The 23,622-nt window shown below is 43.7% G+C and overlaps 1 protein-coding gene across 7 annotated transcripts in view; it reads left to right on the top strand.

The window, feature by feature from the left end:
- MROH7 (maestro heat like repeat family member 7) overlaps nt 1–23,622 on the top strand; it is a 58,999-nt gene that overhangs the window by 4,810 nt on the left and 30,567 nt on the right. For 5 of the 7 annotated variants that reach the window (XM_060624016.3, XM_060624017.3, XM_060624019.3 and 2 more), the window contains exons 2-5: nt 4,460–4,494; nt 5,281–6,570; nt 20,330–20,406; nt 23,342–23,425. In XM_060624016.3, the coding sequence (XP_060479999.3) occupies nt 5,355–6,570; nt 20,330–20,406; nt 23,342–23,425 (1,377 nt within the window). In that variant the 5' untranslated portion in view covers nt 4,460–4,494; nt 5,281–5,354. Of the gene's footprint in view, nt 1–4,459; nt 4,495–5,280; nt 6,571–20,329; nt 20,407–23,341; nt 23,428–23,622 lie in introns of those variants that run through there. The other 2 variants (XM_060624020.3, XM_060624021.3) reach the window with 2 other exon arrangements.

Here is a 23,622-nt window from a genome sequence, read left to right as displayed (position 1 = left end):
AAGTTGGTTTTTACAGAGGCTACACCATTTTATATTCCTAGCAGCAGTGTTTGAGAGTGTCAATTTTTCTATGTCCTTGCCAACACTTGTTATTTTCTTTTTAAAAATTTTTAATACTTAAAAAAAAACATAACCTCTATGCCCAACGTGAGGCTTGAACTCCCAACCCCAAGACTGAGAGTCACACGCTCCACTGACTGAGCCAGCCAGGCACCACTTCTTATTTTCCATTTAAAAAATTATAGTGGGTATAAACTGATATCTCATCATGGTTTTGATTTGCATCTTCCTAATGACTAGTGATGTTGAGCATATTTTTGTGTGTTGTTAAATATTTGTATATCTTTGGAAAAGTGTCCTATTCAAGTTATTTGCCCATTTTTAAATTGGATTGCTTGTCTCTTTGTCGTCCAGTTATGAGAGTTCTTTATGTAGTCTGGATACTTGACTCATCAGAAATAGATCTTACAAATATTTTCTCCCATTTTGTAGGTTGCCTTTTCACTTCTTGATGGTGTCTTTTAACATTTTTTTTAAAGTTTATTTTATTTGTTTTGAGAGAAAAAGAGCACAAGCAGGGGTAGGGCAGAGAGAGAGAGAGAGAAGGAGAGAGAGAGAGAGAGAGAGAGAATTCCAAGCAGGCTCCGCAATGTCGCGTGGACCCCAATGTGGGGCTTGAACTCACAAACCGAGAGATCATCCCCAAGCCAAAACCAAGAGTCAGATGCTTAACTGACTTAGTCACCCAGGTGCCCCAATACTGTCTTTTGATGCACAAGTTTTTAATTTTGTTAAGGTCTAATTTACTCTTTTCTTTTGCTGCTTGTGCTTTTGGTGTCATATCTAAGAAACCATTGCCAGATCCAAGGTCGTGAAGATTTACCCCTATGATATCTTCTAAGAACTTCATAATTTTAGCTTTTATGTTTAGGTCTTTAATCCTTTTGAGTTAATTTTTGTATATGGTGTGAAGTAAGGGTCCAACTTTATTCTTTTGCATGGAGACTATTCTACCTCTTTTGAATGGAATTGGCATCATTGTCAAAAATTAATTGGCCATATGGGGCACCTGGGTGGCTCAGTCAGTTGAGCACCCAACTTCAGCTCAGGTCATGATCTCAAGGCTTGTGAGTTTGAACTCCGCATCAGTCTCTCTGCTGTCAGCACAGAGCCTGCTTTGGATCCTCTATCCCCCTCCCTCTGCCCCTCCCCCACTTGTTCTGTCTGTCTGTTTCTCTCTCTTTCAAAAGAAATGAACAAACTTAAAAAAATTAATTGACCATAAATGCATGGATTTATTTCTGGACTCTCAATTCTATTCCATTTGTCTGTATGTCTATCCTTATGTCAGTACCACACTGTTGAATGAAGTTTTGTTTTTTGTTTTTTGGTTTTTTTACTTTTGTTTGCATTTATTTTATGCAGAATTTACTTCCGGGCCATAAGTTTTTGTTTCTTCAGTTTCTTCTGGGATATCTTTTTCTTCTGTGCAACTTCCTCTTCTGGTTTAGGAATAATCTGCTCTTTTTCAGTCAGGATCATCTCAGGGTGGCAGGGAGCGCTCATGTATGGATTAATCCAACAGTGAGCCCTGTAAGTTCTATGACACATCTTGGGGGCTTTGTTCACCTGGATGTGCTCAACGCTGAGAGAATCTGCATCTAAACCCTTAAGTTCAGCATTACTTTCTGCATTTTTAAGTGTGTGCAGTAAAAATTCAGCACCCTTTGGGCCACCGACGCTGTGTCCAGCCCCACTATTTGGCCTGGGCACACCTACTAATTCCACGACTGTAGTTACAGAATGGCACACATTGCTTCTACAAAGTGACATCTTTCAGATACTTGGTGGCTTTTTGGATATGCATACCTTGATGGTATGAGTAGTTTCATGTATGTTCTTAAAGTGAACACGAATTCAACCTCTTGATTTATATGATTTTGTTGAGTTTTCTGGACCAAGTGAAAAGTGAACCATTTTCAGAGATCACCTCAGGCCACTCTTGAGTGCACTTTTAAAGACAATTTAGCTCAGTTTGGATAATGGTTTGTTGGGAGCAGTCCTTAGATACAGGAACCCTTGTTTCAAGTGCAATGTCAAGACCCAGACTTAAGCAATGGAAGCTGCACTAGGGTCTGGCAGTGGAGATGGAGATATGGGATGGTATTTGGGAACTTTTCTGGAGCCAGAATTGGCAGAACTTGGCCAAAATTGGGTACAGCAAATGAGAGAGTAGTGAAGGATGATATCATTTCTGGCTGTAGTAGTTCCAGTTCCTGGAAATGGAAGAGAATAGGAAGGTCTGATTTAGGAGAAAGATAGCAAGCTCTGTTTTGTATTCTCTAAGTGTGAGGTGTTCCAATATCAGATGTGTGTGTGTGTGCATATGTGTGTGTGTGAGTGCGTACTCATGATTGCCTAACATATTCCAGGCCCAGCATCTAATAAACGTGTTCTGAATGAGGAACTGGAAGATTCACTGATAGTTACACCTCCTGAGGGCTCCACCAACCCTTGTTCAAGTCCTGGAAGGGTTCAATGAGAAAGGATGGGAATCAGTCAATGATTCTCTCAGTCTTGGACAGGATTCGCTAGCTGTTTTACGGCTGTTCTCTGCACTCCCTACTTGGGGCCCAAGGCTTGGAAGCAAAGGCCAATAGGTAGCCTGTGGCTGTTGAGTCAGTAGTGAGCTCCTTTGACTCCCTGTGTCCCATCAAAGCCCCAAGAATCCCACTCTTCCCAATGCACAACGTCCCTTTGGTGGAGGGTGAGGCATGGGCTGCCCCAGTCACTGGGGCATCTGCTGTGTCAGGGAGGTAGAGGTTACTCTTTTCCACAGCCCAAACCACTCAGGCCTTCCAAAATCCTACTCACAGCCTCATAGGCTGCACTTGATGCATATTTTTCCAGGTTGAAAATGCCTGTCTTTGATAACTATGGTATGTGTGTGTGTGTGTTTGCAAGCACGCGTGTGTGCATACACACACACACAGCATGCACACAGGTGGGAGGGGTGACGAAGGGAAGATCTAGGGTTTTTGGAACCTGAAGATTAAAAAAAATGTTTTTTAATGTTTTTATTTATTTTTGAGACAGAGAGATACAGAACATGAGCAGGGGAGGGGCAGAGAGAGAGGGAGACACAGAATCCAAAACAGTCTCCAAGCTCTGAGCTGTCAGCACAGAGCCTGACGTGGGGCTCGAACTCACAGACTATGAGATCATGACCTGAGCTGAAGTCAGACGCTTAACTGACTGAGCCGCCCAGGTGTTCCAGAACCTGAAGATTTTTTTTAAGGCTCTTCTGTAAGTAAAAGAAGACAAAAGTGTGAACACAAACTTAAGTGCAGTACCCTTAGTAAAAGACTGTACAAGCAAGGAGTTCTGGATTTTTATATTTCAGGTAGTATGTTTCAGGCCATATGTTCTGTGCCAGGCACTGAAACTATAACCACTCTAGGTGGGAGGCTTTACACTTTCCATGTTAGAGAATAGCAGGATGAGGGCCAGAGGGGGAAAGTCTCTTGCCCAAGTACACTCAGACTAGTAAGAAGATGAACCCAGAACCATCTGACTCCAAATCTCTGGTCTTTTCAAAGCCAAGCGATAGATGCACAGCAAAATTTGTAGAGTGAGTAAATGATTTCGTGAATGGGTTAGTGTATGAATGAATAAGAAATGAGTAAGTGACAAAATGAGCAAGTGAAAGAATAAATGAGCGAGTAAAGAAGAAATAACGAGATGAAGTAACAAACTTATTCATTGAACAGTGACTGTGTGCCAGGGGCTGTGTTAGACTCTTAGAGATCTTGCTGCCTAGCGGGGAAACGTGTGTGATGGGGGAAGTGGACCAGATACCATGGGAACTTACAAGTGGACCTCACCTGTCTGGGGGACCTAGAAGGCTCTTAAGCTGAAATTTGAAGGGTGAAGCCACAGGTGCTGGCCAGGGGAAGGAGGCTGGAGAAGGGTACGCCCAACCTTTGGAAGGCCCAGACCTAACCCGGGAGCCTGGCTCTTTGGAGACACACAGAAGAGTTGAAGGGTGGTGGAATGGAATGGGGAAGGGAGTTTGGAAGGGCAAGAAGGGTGAAAGGGGAGTTAAGACCAGACACAGAAGGGCCTTTTAGGTCCTGCTGGGGATTGGAGATGCTGTCCTGAAGACGATGTAAAGCCATGGAGGAGTTTAGGTAGATGGGTGGCATAAGGAGATGGTCTTGGCTTCCCTGAGGGCCAGTAGGATGGGTGGCCTTCCTCTCCTTGACCTCCACTTCCTTAAGTATGTAATGGAACAATAGTATCTAACTTCCAGGACTCTGTGTGTGTGTTGAGGCGGGGGGAGGGGGGGCGGTGAAGCATTTGGTTAGCAGGAGTCATGGCCGGCTTGTAGACTTTGCTCAGTAAGCATTGAGAAAACATATTTCACCTGACTCAGTCTTCTTCTGTCGTCTCCTCCCAGGGGCCCATTCCTGCTTAAGAACACCATGAATGCAGGTGAGCTGTCCCAGTGAGTCCCACAGGGAGAGGAGCCCAAGTGTGGAAGGGGGGTAGGGTGGGGGCACCGGGGAGCTAACCGGCAGGCCGATTGCTGGGGTGAGGCAGGCTGTGGTTTTGAGGATTGTCCTGGGTTCTCCTCCATGTGGCCTGCCTCACCCAGAACAGGCAAACTGTCAACGGCAGTGGGCAGCTCTACCAGGGCCGTTTTGGGAATCTAGTGTCACAGCCATTTGCAGAGTAGTTCTAGAAATTTAGGCTGGAAGTAGGGTAACCTGTAAGGAGGCTCCTCCTTCCCTTTTTCTACCTTTGGTGGGTAAGGCCTCATTTGTCTGGTATTTGTGGACTTCTACTCTATGCCTGGCACTGTGCTAGATGCTGGGGATGTCCCAGAGACTAAGGGAGCACAGTCCTTGCCACCTCTAGCACAGGCTAGAACACTAAATGGGTCATTGGAATAAAGTAGGATGAATATTTTCCTGGGAAGAGTGCGCTTGGCAAAGCACAGTGACACGAGGTTCCGAGCCAAGGGAACTGTATTTGTTAAGGGCCCATAGCTGAGAGGAAGCAGGGTGTGGTCAGAGAAACCCAGGGGATACAGCTGGCACTGAGAGCACGAGGGGGAGAGCTGTGTAGATGTGGCTGTAAAGGTGGACTGGGCATGGTTACAAGGACCTGGGAAATCACACAAGGGCCTTCATCCTAAGGATAGTGGGGAGCCGTGGGAAGGTTTTAAGCATGGCTTAAAAGGTGAAGTGTGGCTGAATTTGCTTTTCTTCCTCTCAGGGGCATTGTAGGGAGTTCAACAGTTGGCTTTTGGAGAGAAGGGGCAGTGGCATTGAGAGACCTCCAGACCAGGCATGGCTCTGAGCCCAGGGGCTAATCTGGTCCTCTGTGAAAGCTCGAACATGACTCCCAGTCTCAGCCTGGCAGAGGCCCCAGATTCAGGCTCCAGCACTATCTCTGAGCCCCACACAGACATGGGCCTAGTTCCTCTCTTGAACCCACCCTTGAATCCTGGCTCAGATCTTGTTCCAGACCTCAATTCAACTCTGAGTCCTGTCTCAGAGGAGGCCCCTGGCCTGGTATCTGGTAACACCCCCAGGCCTGGTGACAGCCAGACTGTGCCCCCAGTCTCCCTCCAGATCACCACTTCCCACTCTGGTGAAGCCCTGGGCCTGAATTCAAATCATGTCTCAAGGCCTGACTCACAAGGGGCCCTGGGTCCAGCCCCAAACCTTGTGCTGAGCCCCAGCTCTACTGAGGCCCAAGATCTGAGCTCAGGGAAGCACTCTGGGCTCAGTTCTGAGGAGGCTTTCAACTCTCTCTCAAGCAAGATTTTTGATGTGGGTCAGAGTAACTCCAGTCCTTCCAGGACTGATGCAAACCCATTTCTAAGGCCCTATTCAAGAGAAGCCCTGGTGGTGGGCCACTGCGTCTGTAGGTCAGGCTCAAAAGCTCTCCTTATTCCAACCTCAAATTCTTCTCTGGACTCTGACTCCAACCAGCTACACAGTGTAGGCTCAAGAAACACCTCCAAGCTGTACCTCAATGTGGGTCCAGGTTCTTGTGGGACCCTGATCCCAGATGCCAACGAGACCATCACTGTGGTTTCACATAACAGCTCTGGATCTGTCTCAAAAGGAGTTTTGGGTACAGCCAAGGGAACCATCAATGTGGCTTCAAATAACAATCTCAGGTCTGACCTGAACATGACCATCACTCAAGCCTCATGCTTGACCCTGATTCCTGGCTCCAGCAATAGTATCAGCCTGCATTCCAGCACCCGTGGACCCAGCTCCACCCTTTCTCCACCCTCGTGTATGACTCTGCTCTTGGGCTCCAATGAGACTCTCAGCCTGGGTTCCAGCCTCATCTTCAGTGACACCTCTACCCTGACACTGAGCAGCCAGCAGGATTATTTTGAGGACAATAGCATCCATGCCATACCCTTGGACAAGAATCTGGGGAGCTGGGATGAGATGGTTGGCACTGAGACAGGCCAGTTCTCGCTGGGGTTCCCCACCTATAATACCATGGACAAGGACACCACAGCCTTCCAAAGCATCCCAGGGGGTGAGTATGGCAAGGGTGATGGCCCCAGAGAGGGCAATTCCCTGGAAGAATTTTGTATTCAGTCTTGCAGGGCAGGGAGTTGGGGGGAGGAGAGGAGAGGAGAGGGGAGAGGAAGGGAACAGCATACGATGGACAACATGCAATATATTAATTACCCACAAGAGATCCAGTGCTCAGACTCTGCTTGCTATGTGACTTGGGACAAACTACTTTCTATGAGCGTCAATTTCCTTAACTGTAATATCCCCATGTCATAATATTTTTATTATGTCCAAATTATGTGTCCACTAGCTAACAATACATTTCTTTTGAAATGTATGCCTCTTTCTTTCTAGTTAAATTTCAGACCTGGCTTCTTGGGTTGCTAAGTTTGACGAGTGGAGGGGCTCCTGGGTGGCTCAGTCGGTTGAGGGTCCATCCTCAACTCAGGTCATGATCTCATGGTTTGTGAGTTTGAGCCCTGTGCTGGGCTCTGTGCTGACAGCTCGGAGGCTGGAGCCCACTTCCGATTCTGTCCCCCTCACTCTTTGCCCCTCCCACGGTCGCGCTCTCTCTCTCTCTCTCTTTCTCTTTCAAAAATAAATAACATTAAAAAAAAGTTTGACCAGTGGCGCATGCAGACTCTGGGCTCAGCTCACTTCTGTTGAGTGTTTGATGTTCCAACTTGAGCAACGACTTGAAATCCTGTCTGGAGCCTGTACCTCACCTGTGATATGCAGGAGTTCTATAAATTAATCCCTTATCAATTTTTTATGTAAAGATCTTTTTCCAATTATTTATATCTCCAAATATTTTTGTTTGTTCATGAGCCAATTCCATATTGTGATTTTTTAAAAAATACCACGGCTTTGTAAATATGTCTTTATAAAGATATAGTATGTATCTGGTAGGGTGGGAATTCCTCTTTGAAGTTCTTCTCAAAATTATTCTGAGGACAACAGCATCCACACTGTGTCCTGGAGGTTATTAGTAGACCCCCTTTCTTCCATATACATTTTATTATTGTCTTTAATTATGTTATTTTTAAAAATTATTTATTTATTTATTTTTAAATTTTTATTTTCTAAATTTACATCTAAATTAGTTAGCATATAGTGCAATAATGATTTCAGGAGTAGATTCCTTAGTGCCCCTTGCCCATTTAGCCCATCCCCCTCCCACCACCCCTCCAGCAACCCTCAGTTTGTTCTCCATATTTAAGAGTTTTTATGTTTTGTCCCCCTCCCTGTTCCTATATTATTTTTCCTTCCCTTCCCTTATGTTCATCTGTTTTGTCTCTTAAAGTCCTTATATGAGTGAATTCATATGATATTTGTCTTTCTCTGACTGACTAATTTTGCTTAGCATAATACCCTCCAGTTCCATCCACGTAGTTGCAAATGGCAAGATTTCATTCTTTTTGATTGCCGAGTAATACTCCATTGTATATATATACCACATCTTCTTTATCCATTCATCCATTGATGGATATTTGGGTTCTTTCCATACTTTAACTATTGTTGATAGTGCTGCTATGAACATTGGGGTGCATGTGTCCCTTCGAAACAGCACACCTGTATCCCTTGGATAAATACCTAGTAGTGCAATTGCTGGGTTTTATTTTAGTTTTTTAATGTTTATTTATTTTTGAGAGAGAGAGACAGAGACAGAGACAGAGCGTGAGCAGGGGAGGGGCAGAGAGAAAGGGAGACACAGAATCCAAAGCAAGCTCCAGGCTCTGAGCTGTCAGCACAGAGCCCGATGCGGGGCTCAAACTGCAAACCTCAAGATCATGACCTGAGCCCAAGTCAGACACTTAACTGACTGAACTACCCAGGTGCCCTTATTTTTATTATTTTTTTAAGATTTTGTTTTTAAGTAATCCCTACACCCAACATGGGACTTCAACTCACGACCCCTGGATCAAGAGTCATATGCTCCACTGACTGAGCCAGCCAGGCTTCCCTTCCGTATGCATTTTATAGTATATTTGTCTAGGTCTTCAAAAAGCCTTTCTGGAATTTTTATTGGAATGTTATTAATTTATCCATTTATTCAAGTTCTTCTTTATGTTGGATATATCTTTTGCTAAAATTTAAAAAATTTCCATATAGATCTAATGCCTTTTTTTTTTGATAGGTTAATTCTTAGGTACTTAAAATTTTTTTTTTAACATTTATTCATTTTTGAGTGGCAGACAGAGACAGAGCATGAGTGGAGAAGGGGCAGAGGGAGGGAGACACAGAATCTGAAACAGGCTCCAGGCTCTGAGCTGTCAGCATAGAGTCCGACACGGGACTTGAACTCACAAGCTGTGAGATCATGACCTGAGCTGAAGTCAGACGCTTAACCGACTGAGCCCCCCCAGTGCCCCTACATATACCACATCTTCTTAATCCATTCAACTGTTGTTGGATATTTGGGCTCTTTCCATAATTTGGCTATTGTTGATATCGCTGCTATAAACATTGGGGTGCATGTGTCCCTTCAAATCAGCATTTTTGTATCCTTTGTATAAATTCCTAGTAGTACAATAGCTAGGTTGTAGGGTACTTCTATTTTTAATTTTTTTTTTTTTTGAGGAACCTCCATACTGTTTTCCAGAGTGGCTGTGCCAGTTTTCATTCCCACCAACAGTGCAAAAGTGTTCCCCCTTCTCCACATCCTCACTGGTGTGTCCTGAGTTATTAATTTTAGCCATTCTGACCGGTGTGAGGTGGTATCTCATTGTTGTTTTGATTTGTATTTTCCTGATGATGAGTGATGTTGAGCATCTTTTCATGTGTCTGTTTGCCATCTGGATATCTTCTTTGGAAAAGTGTCTGTTCATGTCTTCTGCTCATTTCTTCACTGGGTTATTTATTCTTCAGGTGTTGAGTTTGGTAAGTTCTTTATAGATTTTGGATACTAACCCTTTATCTGATAGGTCATTTTCAAATATCTTCTCCCATTCTGTGTCAGTTGTCTTTTAGTTTTGTTGATTGTTTCCTTTGCTGTGCAGAAGCATATCTTGGTGAGGTCCCAATAGTTCATTTTTGCTTTTATTTTCCTTGCCTCTGGAGATATATCAAGTTAAGAAGTTGCTGCAGTTGAGGCCAAAGAGGTTGCTGCCTATTTTCTTCTGTAGGATTTTGATGGTTTCTTGCCTCATATTTAGGTCTTTCATTAATTTTTTAATTTATTTTTGTGTATGGTGTAAGAAAGTGGTATAGTTTCTCATTTTTCTGCATGTTGCTGTCCAGTTCTCCCTACACCATTTGCTAAAGAGACTGTCTTTTTTCCATTGGACACTCTTTCCTGCTTTATCAAAGATTAGTTGGCCATGTATTTGTGGATCCATGTCTGGGTTCTCTATTCTATTCCATTGATCTATATATCTGTTTTTGTGCCAATACCCATACTGTCTTGATGATTACAGCTTTGTAATACAGCTTGAAGTCCCAAATTGTGACACCACCAGCTTTGGTTTTCTTTTTCAACATTACTTTGGCTATTTAGAGTCTTTTTGTGTTGATACAAAATCCATACAAATATTAGGATTGTTTTTTCTAGCTCTGTGAAGAATGCTGGTGTTATTTTGAGAGGGGTCTCATTGAATGTGTAGATTGCTTTGGGTAGTAATGATATTTTAACAATATTTGTTCTTCCAATCCATGAGCATGGAATGTTTTTCCATTTCTTTGTGTCTTCCTCAATTTCTTTCATAAACTTTCAATAGTTTTCGGCATACAGATCTTTTACATCTTTGGTTAGGTTTATTCCTAGGTATTTTATGGGTTTTGGTGCAATTGTAAATGGGACCAATTCCTTGATATCTCTTTCTGTTGCTTCATTATTGGTGTATGGAAATGCAACTAATTTCTGTACATTGATTTTATATCCTGCAACTTTGCTGAATTCATGTATCAGCTCTAGCAGTTTTTTTTTCATCTGGTGGAGTCTTTGGGTTTTCCATGTCGAACATCATATCATCTGTGAAGAGTAAAAGTTTAACTTCTTCTTTGCCAATTTGGTTGCCTTTTTTTTCATTTTGTTTTCTGATTGCTGAGGCTAGGACTTCCAACACTATGTTAAACAACAGTGGTGACAGTGGACATCCCTGTTGTGTTCCTAATCTCAGGGGGAAATCTCTCAGTTTTTCCCCATTGAGGATGGTATTAGCTGTGGGCCCTTCATATATGACTTTTATGATGTTAAGGTATGTTCCTTCTATCCCAACTTTCTTGAGGGTTTTTATCAAAAGCGCTGTTGTATTTTGTCAAATGGTTTTTCTACATCTATTGACAGGATGATATGGTTCTTATCCTTTCTTCTATTAATGTGATGTATTATGTTGATTGATTTGTGAATATTGAACCAGCCCTGCAGCCCAGGAAGGACCACTTGATCATGGTGAATAATTTTTTTAATGTACTGTTGAATTTGATTTGCTAGTATCTTGTTAAGAATTTTTGCATCCATATTCATCAAGGATATTGGCCTGTAATTCTCCTCTTTAGTGGAGTCTTTGTCTGGTTTTGGAATCAAAGTAATGCTGGCTTCATAGAATGAGTTTGGAAACTTTCCTTCCATTTATATTTTTTGGAACAGTTTGAGAAGAATAGATAGTAACTATACTTTAAATATCTGGTAGAATTCCTCTGGGAAGCCATCTGGCCCAGGACTCTTATTTGTTGGGAGATTTTTGATAACCAACTCAATTTCTTTGCTAGTTACAGGTCCGTTCAAATGTTCTATTTCTCTTTGTTTGAGTTTTGGTAGTGTGTGAGTGTCTAGAAATTTGTTATTTCTTCCAGATTATCCAGTTTGTTGCTATATAATTTTTCATAGTATTCTCTTATAATTGTATTTCTGTGGCGTTGGTTGTGATCTCTCCTCTTTCATTTGTGATTTTATCTATTTGAGTCCTCTCCTCTTTTCCTTTTGAGAAGTCTGTCTATGGGTTTATCGATTTTGTTTATTTCAAAAAACCAGCTCTTATTTTAAAAACCAGCTCTACTGTTTTTTTTTTTTTTTTTGGATTCTATATCACTTATTTCTGCTCTAATCTTTTTTATTGTTGTTGCTATTTAAAATTTTTTTTTAATGTTTATTTTTGAGAGAGAGACAGACAGACAGAACACAAGCAGGGAAGGGACAGAGAGAGGGAGACACAGAATCTGAAGCAGGTTCCAGGCTCTGAGCTGTTAGCATAGAGCCCGACACAGGACTCGAACTCATGGGCTGTGAGATCATGACCTGAGCTGAAGTCGGACGCTTAACCAACTGAGCCACCCAGGTGCCCCAATTTCTGCTCTAATTTGTCTTACTTCCCTTCTTCTGTTGGCTTTGGGCTTTACTTGCTGTTCCTTTTCTAGCTCCTTTAGGTCTAAGGTCAGGTTGTGTATTTGGGAACTTTCTTGCCTGAATCGTCCTCTTAGGACTGTCTTTGCTGCATCCCAAAGGGTTTGCATTGTCGTGTTTTCATTTTCATTTGCTTTTATGTATTTTTAAAATTTCTTCTTTAATTTCTTGATTAACCCATTCATTCTTTAGTAGGATGTTCTTTTTAAATTAGTTTTCTTTATTTTTGAGAGGCAGAGAGAAACAGAGCACGTATGGGGGAGGGGCAGAGAGAGAGGGAGACACAGAATCTGAAGCAGGCTCCAGGCTCTGAGCTGTCAGCACAGAGCCCGATGTGGGGCCCAAACTCATGGACCGTGAGATCATGACCTGAGCCAAAGTCGGATGCTCAACAGACTGAGCCACCCAAGCACCCCTTTAGTAGGATGTTCTTTAGCCTCAATGTACTGGGGGGCTTTTAAAAGTTTTTCTTGTGATTAATTTCAAGTTTCATAGTGTTGTGATCTTAAAATATGCATGGTATGATCTCAATCTTTTTGTACCTTTGGGGGCTGTTTTGTGACCTATTATGTGATCTATTTTGGAGACTGTTCCATGTGTACTCAAGAAGAATGTATATTCTGCTGCTTTAGAATGTTCATTTATTTATTTTTGAGAGAGAAGGAGAGAGAGAGGGGAGACAGAGGATCCGAAGCAGGTTCTGTGCTGACAGCAGAGATGTATTCTGTTGCTTTAGGATGAATGTTCTGAATATATCTGTTAAGTCCATCTGGTCCAATGTGTCATTCAGAGCTGTTGTTTACTTTTTGATTTTCTGCCTAGATGATCTGTCCATTGTTGTAAGTGGAGTATTAAAGTCTCCTACAATTATGGTATTATTATCAATAGGTTTGCTTATGTTTGTGATTAACTGGTTTATATATTTGGGGCCTTTCATGTTGGGGGCATAAATATTTATAATTGTTGGCTCTTCTTGATGGATAGACCCCTTCATTATGTTATGATGCCCTTCTTCATCTCTTGTTACAGTCTTTGTCCTAAAATCTAGTTTGTCTGAAGATAGTATGGCTACTCTGGCTTTCTTTTGACATCCATTAGCATGATAGATGGTTCTCCATCTCCTTACTTATAATCTGCATGTGTCCTCAGGTCTAAAATGAGTCTCTGGTAGGCAGCATAGAGATGGATCTTTTTTTTTTTTTAAATCTATTCTGATACTCTATGTCTTTTGATTGAGACATTTAGTCCATTTACATTCAGACTGGTTATTGAAAGATACGAATTTAGCGCTATTGTGTTATCTGTAGATTTCATGTTTGTTGTGATGTTCTCTGGTCCTTTGTAGTCTTGTTGCTTTCCACTCAGAGTCCCCCTTAGGATCTCTTGCAGGGCTGGTTTAGTGGTCATGAACTCCTTTAGGTTTTGTCTGTCTGGGAATGTCTTTATTTCTCCTTCTATTTTGAATGATAGCCTTGCTGGATAAAAAATTCTTGGCTGTATATTTTTTTCTATTCAGCACATTGAATATTTCCTGCCACTCCCTCTGGCCAGCCAAGTTTCAGTGGACAGGTCTGCTACTTACCTTATGTGTCTACTCTTGTAGGTTAAGGCCTGTTTGTCCCTAACTGCTTTCAGCATTCTCTCTTTATCTGTATCTTGACAGTTTCACTATGATATGTCATGGTGTTGACTCGTTTTTTGTTGATTTTGAAGGGAGTTCTCTGTCCCTCTTGGACTGGATGCCTGTTTTCTTCCCCAGTTTAGGGAAATTCTTAACTATAATTTGTTCAAATAAACCTTCTGCCCCTTTCTCTCACTCTTCTTCTTCTGGAATTCTTATGATACAGATACTGTTTTGTTTCATGGAATCACTTAGTTCTCTAATTCTCCTCTAGTGATCTCGTAATTTTGTTTCCCTCTTTTTTTCAGCTTCATTATTTTCTATAATTTTTATCTTCTACTTCACCTATTCTTTCCTCTGCTTCTTCCATCCTTGCTGTCACTGTTTCTAGTTTATTTTGCATCTCAGTTATAACATTTTTAAATTCATTCTGATTAGATCTTAGGTCTTTGATTACTGCAGGAAGAGTTTCTCTGGTGTCTTCTATGTTTTTTTCAAGCCCAGCTACTAGTCTTATGACTATTATTATAAATTCTTGTTCAGATGTATTATTTACATCTGTTTTGAGCAATTTCCTGGCTGTGATTTCTTCTTGGCTTTTGGGGAGGATTCCTCAGTTTTGTCATTTTGGCTAAGTTTCTGGTTTTTGCATGTTTTGAAGGCTTGTTATGTTTCCTGCACCTGTAAGTACTACTGTATTAAAAAGGGGTCATACACTGTCCAGGGCCTGGTGCTTCAGGAGGTGTTTTTGATATATGTGGGATGCATTCTGTTGTTGCATTTTGGCTGCTCTATCCCACTGGTCAGTCCTCTGCAGAGCTCCTCCTTGCTTGTAGTGGGGGTGGTGTGCTTTGATTTGTTCATGGAAGTAACCCTGGGGATAAAAAAGGAAAGCAATGGGGAGCCTGATCCCACAAAAAGAGAAACATGAAAAGAGAGAAAAGAAAACCAAAAAGAGGATAAAAAAACTATAAGGCTAAATCCAGAGAAGGAGACAGGAAAATAAAGAAGAAGAAAGAGAATAGGTGGAAAAAGAAAAGAATAAAAATGGTCAAGAAATTATATATTTATAATTTGATCAAAAACAAATCAAGGGCGCCTGGGAGGCTGTCAGTTGAGAGTCCGACTTTGGCTCAGGTCGTGATCCCAGTTTGTGGGTTCTAGCCCCTTGTTGGGGTCTGTGCTGACAGCTCAGAGCCTGGAGCCTGCTTCGGACTCTGTGTCTCCCTCTCTCTCTGCTCACCCCTGCTTGCACTTTGTGTCTCTGTCTCTCAAAAATAAATAAACATTAAAAAATTTAAAAAAAATCAGAAACTATGAGCCTGATTCCCAAAGAAAAAAAAGAAGAGTGAAGAAAGAAAAAGAAAAGAAAAGAAAGAAAGGAAGAGAAAAGAAAAGAAAAGAAACAAACAGTTGTCTGTTGGTGCCTGGGACCTGTGGTTGTGCTGGTCTGGAGGAGAGGCTGGCTGCCTTGAGTCAGTAAGTCTGGCTCCAGTAGATAAACATTTACCAGGTGCAGAGGGGCAGGGTTTGGTGTAAGCGGGTCTGCCTCCACTGGGGGCTGCTGTGCTGCTCTCTGAAGTCCCACCATATTGGTGTTGGGGGGGAAATGGCAACACCCCAATCTCTCCTCCACTGAACAGTTATCTCAAACCATGCTATTCAGGCAGCCCTCACTGGGGCAGGCGGCTGGCCCTGCTTCACAGTTCTCCCTCACTTCCCAGGCGCTCACCTGGGATTCAAAACCCCAAGCCTTAAAGGGCCCTGCACCGTGTGGCTCCTCTTCCCTCTTCCAGAGTAGAGGCGCTCCGCCCTTCTGATAAAAGGCCTTTGGGTGGCACCTGCAGAGTCTTTTATCCTTGTGGAGGCAATAAACTCTTCCCAAAGTACCTTGGAAGGGGACTGTTCTCTCCCAGTGCACCCCTGAGATCCCTACACTGTGCTCTGCACTCTAGGGCCTTCTCCCTCCTCCCCAGGAGCATGCACCATGGCTCCAAGCTTTGCTTCGGAGAGAGTTGTGCACTTCTGAACCTCTGAGTTTCAGCTCATAAGGCTGTTTGCAAAAAAGAAAAGGGCACTCTCCATATTTCCCATTCCCCAGTCCATGGTACAGAGAGGTTTTCCTCTTGTGCTAATCCAATGCTGCACTTTCACAACCCTCTTGCTTTTTTTCCCTTTTGTCTCTCCACAGAAAGGGTTCCCTCCCCTCTGTGCCTATACCATTATATCTCTCCCAATTCACATACACGCACCTTGATCCTGCCAGGCTCTTTCCCTCCAACTGTGGAGATCCTCCTACTGCTCTACAGATCAATTTCCTGGATGTTCCAAGTGATCTGACCTCAATACAGCTGTGTTTGAGGGATGAGGAAAATCTTGGTCCCTCTACTTCTCTGCCATCTTAACTCGCTCTATCATATGTTATTGTCCAACACAATTCCTATTTTGAATATTGATGGTGCTGATGATATAGAGGAGCTTTAGGCAGGTTGGTTTTTTCTTTAACCAGCTTTATTGAGATATAATTTACATAAAATTTATCTACTTGATGTATACAACTTAATGGTTTAAAAATATACATGGTGTTATTCAGCCATTACCACAATCAATTTTAGAACATTTTCATCATTCCAAAGAGAAACCTTAGACTCCTTAGATGTCATTCCCAACCCATGACCCCCAGCCCTAGTCAACCACCAATCTACTTCCTGTCTCTATAGATTTGCCTCTTTTGAACATTTCATATAAATGGAATCATACAATATGTAGTCCTTTGTGATTGGCTTCTTCTACTTAGCCCAATGTTCTCAAGGGTCATTCATGTTGTAGCATGGATCAGTAGGACTCCATTCCTTTTTATGACTGAATAATATTCCACTGTATGGATATACCACATTTTGTTTATCCATTCATCAGTTGATGGATATTTGGGTTGTTTCTGTCTTTTGTCTGTTTTGAATAATATTGCTCTGAACATTCATGTATAAACTTTTGTATGGATATGTTTTCATTGTTCTTTGGTATACACCTAAGAGTAGGATTGCTAGCTCATATGGCAACTCTGTGTTTAAATGTATAATTCGGCGGCATTAGTCACATTCACAATTTGTACAGCCATTACCACTATCTAGTTCCAAAACTTTTTATTACTCTAAACAGAAGCTCGTACTATAAAGCAATAGCCCCCTTGCCTCTCTCCCTAAGCTCTGGTGAACTCTAATCTATTTTCTTTCTCTGTGAATCTGCCTACTCTAGATATATCATGGAAGTGGAATCATGTAATATTTGTCCTTTTGTGTCTGGTGTATTTCACTTATCATAATGTTCATCCATGCTGTAGCATGGATCAGTACTTCATTTCCTTTTATAGTTGAATAAAATTTCAAATGTGTGTTACATTTTATTTGTCCATTTTTACCCGTGGGTGGGCACTTGGGTGTTTCCACTTCTAGGCTATTGTGACTCAGGCTGCTGTTATATAAACACCAGTGTGCAAATATCTGTTTGAATCATTATTTTCAATTCCTTTAGATATACCTAGGAGTGGAATTGCTGGATCACATGGTTGTTCTATGTTTAGCTTTTTGAGGAACTGCTAAACTATTTCCCAGAGTAGCTGTACTGTTTTGCATTTCCCCCAGCAACGTACAAGGGTTCCAATTTCTGCACGACTAATCTCCCCTTGCCAACACTTGTTATTTTTCAGAAACATTTTTATAATAGACATCCTAAAGGCTGTAAAGTGGTATCTCATCATGACTTTGATTTGCATTTCCCTAATGACTACTGATTTTGAGCATCTTTTCATGTGCTTATTGGCCGTTTGTATATCCTCTCGAGAAAAACAGCTATTCAAATCCTTTGCCCATTTTCAAATTTGGTTGTTTTTTGTTGTTGAGTTTTAGAAGTTCTTATATATTGTGGCTATTACTTCCCTATCAGATGTGTCATTTGCAACTGTTCTCTCCCATTCCGTGAGTTGTCTTTTCTTGGTGGTGTCCTTTGATGCACAAAAACTTTAAATTATGACGAAGTCCAATTTGTTTATTTTTCCTTTATTGTCTGTTCTTTTGGTGCCATAGTTATGAAATTATTGCCATATCCAGTGTCATAAAGTTTTCCTCCTACGCTTTCTTCAAAGCGTTTTGTAGTTTTAGCTTTTAAGCTTCGTCTTCGACTTAATTTTTGTATGTAGTGTGAGGTGGGGGTCCAACTTCATTCTTTTGCATGTGGATATCCAATTTGACCAGAACTATTTCTTGAAAAGGCCACCCTTTCCACACCGAATGGTCTTGGCACCCTTGTCAAAAATCAGTCGACCACACATATGAGGGTTTATTTCTGGGATCTCTATATAATTCCATTGGTCTATATGTCTGTCCTTATGCCCAAACCACACTGTCTGGGTTCCTAGAGCTTTGTAGTAAGTTTTGAAATCAGGAAGTGTGAGTCCAGCACCTTTTTTTTTTTTTTCAAGATTGTTTTGGTCATTTAGAGTCAATCTTTGCTGTTTAGTAGGAATGTTTCATTCATTTGTATTTTAAAAGACAATGTATTTTCAAATTGCATTAGCCTTTTAAAAACTTTTCCAAGATGGGGCGCCAGGGTGGCTCAGTCAGTTAAGCGTCCTACGTCAGCTCAGATCATGATCTCATGGTTCGTGAATTTGAGCCCCCTGTTGGGCTTTGTGCTGACAGTTCAGAGCCTGGAGCCTGCTTTGAATTCTTTGTCTCCCTGTCTCTCTGCCCCTCCCCCACTTCACATTCTGTCTCTCTCTCAAAAGTAAACATAAAAAAAAAAAAAACTTTTCCAAGGTATATAACATGTATCAGTAAAATATGTAAAGTGTACTACGAATCTCAAGCGTACAGCTTGGTGAATATTTACATCTGTATACATCTTGGTAACTATCACACAGATCAAGACATAGCTCTTGGGGCGCCTGGGTGGCTTAGTTGGTTGGGCGTCCAACTCCGGCTCAGGTCATGATCTCGTGGTTCGGGAGTTCAAGCCCCACTTCGGGCTCTGTGCTGACAGCTCGGAGCTTGGAGCCTGCTTGGGATTCTGTGTCCCCCTCTCTCTGCTCCTCCCCCATGCACACTGTCTCTCTCAAATGAATAAACGTTTTAAAAAAAAAGACAACCAATTTGACAATAAATTTCATATATTAAAAAAAAAAAAGACATAGATCTTTTCTGGCAGCCCAGACCCTCCCTTGTGACCTTTTCCATTCGATACCCCTTCTTCTGGGGCAGGGTTTCTCAACCCTGCTGTTATTGACGTTTTGTGTTAGAGAATTCTCTGTTGTGTGGATGTAGGTGTGGGTGTGGGAGGGCTGTTCTCTGTGTTGTAAGATATATCCCTGGACTCTACCCAGTAGATGCTATTATTATGATACTCATATTGTCCCCAGTTTGGCCAATGGGATTCCCTTTAAGCAAGCTTTTGTGTCTCTCTGACATGTCCCCATCATTCCTTAAGTAAGCTCTCTTCCTTATTTTCGGGTACAAGATGTCTCAGCCTTGTTCTGTACTTTCCTGCCCAAGTCCCAGACTCAGCCATTTCTCCAAGGAGCCTTGTTCCTTTCAGTGGAAAATGGTACCTAGGAGACAAGATCTTGGAGGAAGCTGTGTTCACTATGCTTGGTGACTCTGCTTCTCCCTATCGGCTCCTCCAGAAGCCTCTAGTGGCCAAGGTGGCCCCGAATAAAGTTCCACGCACTTAAAGGCCCTCAGCAGGAGAGAGGCCATTCTCTTTTTGGGTTTTTAAAGCTCACCATTTTTTTTTTTTAATGTTTATTATTTTTGAGTGAGAGAGACAGAGGGACAGAGAGCAAGCAGGGGAGGGTCAGAGAGAGAGGGAAACACAGAATCTGGAGCAGGCTCCAGGCTCTGAGCTGTCAGCACAGAGCTTGATGCAGGGCTCGAACTCACAGACCGCGAGATCATGACCTGAGCTGAAGCTGGCCGCTTAACGGACTGAGCCACCCAGGTGCCCCCATCCCCCTCAGTGTTCTTAAATAAAGGGCTCTAGTGGTCCTGTTCAGCTAAAAGCCCATCCCTGGGCCAATCACCATGGCTGGGGGCATGGGATGCTTTTACTGGCCAAGCTTGGGTTCCAGGCCCACCCCTATCTGAAGAGGGGATGATGGGTGGGCTTGCATAATTCATCACCTGACTACATGGAAGGGGTAGCCCATGGGGGAGAAGGGCCTCTTTCACCAGAAGAACGATGAGGAAATCCAGGGCTGACAAAACAGGGCATCTACTCTCACAAATCAGAGTTTAATTACACATTGTGATAACAGTCAAAAGAAGAGAATAGGATGATGCACAAGAGGACCATAGTGAGCCCTCCTTTACCCTGCAGGTCAGGGAGACCTCTCTGAAGAGTGGCAGGCAAGCAGAGATTTGAACAAGAGCCCTAGCTGGCCAATGGGTTACGGTAGTCGAGTGGCACCGCGTGGAGTGTGGTAGTAGAGTGACTACTGGGGCAAAGGCCCTGATGGGGAAGCTTTCCCTGGTCTGGAAGGAGGATAGTATGGCGAGATCATGGCGAGCAAGAGGAGAGCAGCAGGAGGTGGGCTGGGGAGGCGGGACAACAGCGGACACTGAGGGCTTGGAGGCACTGACAAGCATGGCCCATTCAGTGGAATGGGTGCCCCTGAAGCCTTTTAGGGAAGGGAGCTCAGTCTGGCTGCTGGGGGAATAAAGATTGGAGGGGCCCAGCGGGGGACGGGAGACAGAACTGTGGCACCAGAACTGCACCGTATCCTTACTCTCCCTCTTACCTCCTCATTGAAACTATGACATTCAGGAGCCTTCAGTGAAGTAGTGGCCTCATGCCTGGTGGACATGCCGGGGAAGAGAGACGATGGCACCAAGATGGCTCTGGTATGCTTCCTGCCCACCCCCCCAGATGACTTTCCTGGGATGCCCCTGCCTCACTCTTTGGCCCCAGCAGACCCCGTTTCTCTGCCTGGCTCTTCTTTTCTCCATGGGACTCATCACCATCTGATGTACAATATGCTTTACTAGTTCATCTTACTTTTTTGTTAGCCTATCACTCTGGAATGTATCCTCCATAAATCAGGGATTTTTGTCTCCTCGTCACAGCTCTATCCCCAAAATCTAGACCAGTGCCGGGCACATTGTAGGTGCTCGATAAATGTTTTTTGGACAACTGAACCAGCTGTGAGAAGGTCTCTAAAAGGGGAAGAAAGGCTAGAAATGGCCATTTTCAGGCCACATTCCCAACCCAGGTCTGGGCTTTGGGAGGCCAGAGAAAGCCAGCATCTACAGGACTTGGTGAGGGCCAGTGGAGGCAGACTGGACAGGTTGGTGGACACGAGCGTGAACACATGCAGTGTGGGGGGAGACTGGCTGGCAGACAGAACCTGGAGGTGGGGGATCCACCCAGGCCGGGCCATGGAAGAGGGAGGCCCTGCCCTCAGGCTGCTTCAGAGGCAAGCTCCAATCCCTGGGGTGGCACAGGGTGGGGGATGGAGAGAGGGTGACAAGACTAAGAAAAGGTCCTGCATTTGGGGAGCATTGGTCTTCATCACATGGCATTCTTCCAGTTGTCTACCTTACCACACTGGCCCTTCTCTCTTCCTCATTCTTGCCACACTCAATCCTGCCCCAGGGCCTTTGCACTTGTTTCTGCTGCCAGGAAGTTTCTTCTAATCTACAAAATGGGTGTAATAATGTTTTTTTTTTTTTTTTTTTTTTTTTTGAGAGAGAGAGAGACAGAGCATGAGCAGGGGAGGGGGGGAAGGGGCAGAGAGAGAAAGGAAGACGCAGAATCTGAAACAAGCTCCAGGCTCCGAGCTATCAGCACAGAGCCTGATGTGGGGCTCAAACCCACAAACAGTGAGATCGTGACCAGAGCTGAAGTAGGATGCTTAACCGACTGAGCCACCCAGGTGCCCCAGAACAGGCATGATAAAGTTGAAGTGAGTGCACAGCACTGAGCATGGTGTCTGCAACAAATAGGGTTGATTATTGCAGTCATTCAACAAATTGAGTCCCTACTATGTGCAAGGCATTGTTTCAGGCACTAGAGATGCTACAGCGAAGTAACATTCTAGTTTGGGGAAACAGGTGATAAATCTAGCTACCCCCTGTCACCACGCAAAGTTGTTCCAATATTATTAGCTATTACCTATGCCGTGCATTGCATCCCTGTGTCGTAATTATTTTATAATGGGAAGTTTGTGCTTTTTAATCTCCTTCTCCTATTTTGCCCATCCCCCCAGCTCCCTCCCCTCGGGCGGCCACCAGCATGTTTTCTGTATCTGTGAATCTGTTTCTGTTCTCTTTCATTGGTTCATCTGCTTTGTCTTTTAGATTCCGCATCTAAGTGAAATCATACAGTATTTTCCTTTCTCTGACTTCTTTCACTTAGCATAATGCCCCTTAGGTCCATCCATGTTGTTGCAAATGGCAAGATCTCATTCTTTTTGATGGCTGAATAATATTCCTGTGTGTGTGTGTGTGTGTGTGTGTGTGTGTGTGTGTGTAAATCTCACACATCTCCTTTATCCATTCATCTCTCGATGGACACTCAGGCTGCTTCCATATCTTGGCTGTTGTAAATAACGCTACAATGAACACGGTGTTGGCACATTTTTTAGAATTAGTGTTTTTGATTTCTTCAGCTAAATACCCGGAGGTGGAACTGCTGGCTTGTATGACAATTCTGAGATTGTCCGGGTTCAGTGAGGTGGCCCTTCTGCTCTGAGTGGTGTAGACTGAGGTCACTCGGGAGCAGGGGCCCTAACATCCAAGATGACCCTCATCTTCTAGGGTCTCTCTCCACACAGTGTCCTCATTCCATATCTAGCTGAGCTTGCTTATAGCATGGCAGCTGGCTTCTGGAAGGAAAAGGCTGCCAGTTCCCTTAAGGGCTAGGCCAGGAACTGGCACGTCCTCACTGCCATGGCATTCTATTGGTCCAAGCAAGCAGTAAGATGAGCCCAGATTCAAGGGCTATCTGTCCTCTTGACTGCAGTGGGAAGAACCTGTGGCATCTTTCACCCACCACACTGCCCATCACGTTCCCTTGTTTCGCTTTCTTACTACATGAAGGTAGTTTATCTTTTTCGAGTCTTTTTTTCTTCTTCTACCTGAAAAGAATGAGAACGAATAGATTAATTGGACACTGGTAAAGGTATTCCCTCTCTCAGGTGGCAGAATGCCTTGATCTGACTAGGATGTGCCCTTAAGAGTGGAAACTAAAGGGGGCGCCTGGGCGGCTCGATCAGTTAAGCGTCTGACTTCCGCTCAGGTCATGATCTCACGGTTTGTGAGTTCGAGCCCCGTATCAGGCTCTGTGCTGACAGCTCGGAGCCTGGAACCTGCCTCGGATTGTGTCTCCCTCTCTCTCTGCCCTTCCCCGCTCACACTCTGTCACTGTCTCTCTCTCAAAAATAAATAAACATTAAAAAAAAAAAAGAGTGGATACTAAAAAGCCCTTAAAAGGTTTTAATAATTGTGGGATTTCAGCCGGAAGGTCTCCGCACCTCTTCTGTTCCATCAACTCCTGCCTCTTCTCCCTCAGTTGACTGGAGAGGGGGAGTGCTGTGCACTGAATTCTGGTTCTCCTCCAAATGCTGCCCTTCAGGGATTATCCAACCCCCTAGTCCTCACTCTCATGGTCTTCTCAAATCTGCACCCCCACCGCGATTTCTCATTCCTCTGGAGCCCATGCTTAGGGGCTGGCGGCTGGGGCTGGGGTGGTGGTGGCTGGTGAGAGTGCACGGTGGTCCCTGAGGGCGGGGGTCAGCGTGCCTCTCACCCTGTGGCTTTGCCCTCTGCTGTCTCCGAGGTGGAGAATGTCATCACCCTCCAGGAGAGCCAGGATGCACTCGAAGTGGACGTAGAGAAGAGGACCTTGATGAAGAAGATGATGGTGTGGGAACCTCGTGCGGGTCTGGAGAGCTGGGTGGGGAGGAGGTGGACGTCCCCGTCCACCCACTGATGAGACACGGCTTGAGGTGGGAGGAGGACAGTGGAGGAGGCAGGACGCTTGGCCTCGAGCCTCAGTCCACCTCTAACTGCCCTCCGCCACCCTGAGGAGCTTGATGGGCCATTTCCCTTCTCTGAGCC

Source organism: Panthera onca, chromosome C1 (assembly GCF_046562875.1).
Source record: "Panthera onca isolate mPanOnc1 chromosome C1, mPanOnc1 haplotype 2, whole genome shotgun sequence".
In the NCBI taxonomy this organism is placed as follows: Eukaryota; Metazoa; Chordata; class Mammalia; order Carnivora; family Felidae; genus Panthera; species Panthera onca.
Note: the sequence above shows the minus strand (reverse complement) of the source record. Positions and strands in the feature narration are given on the sequence as shown.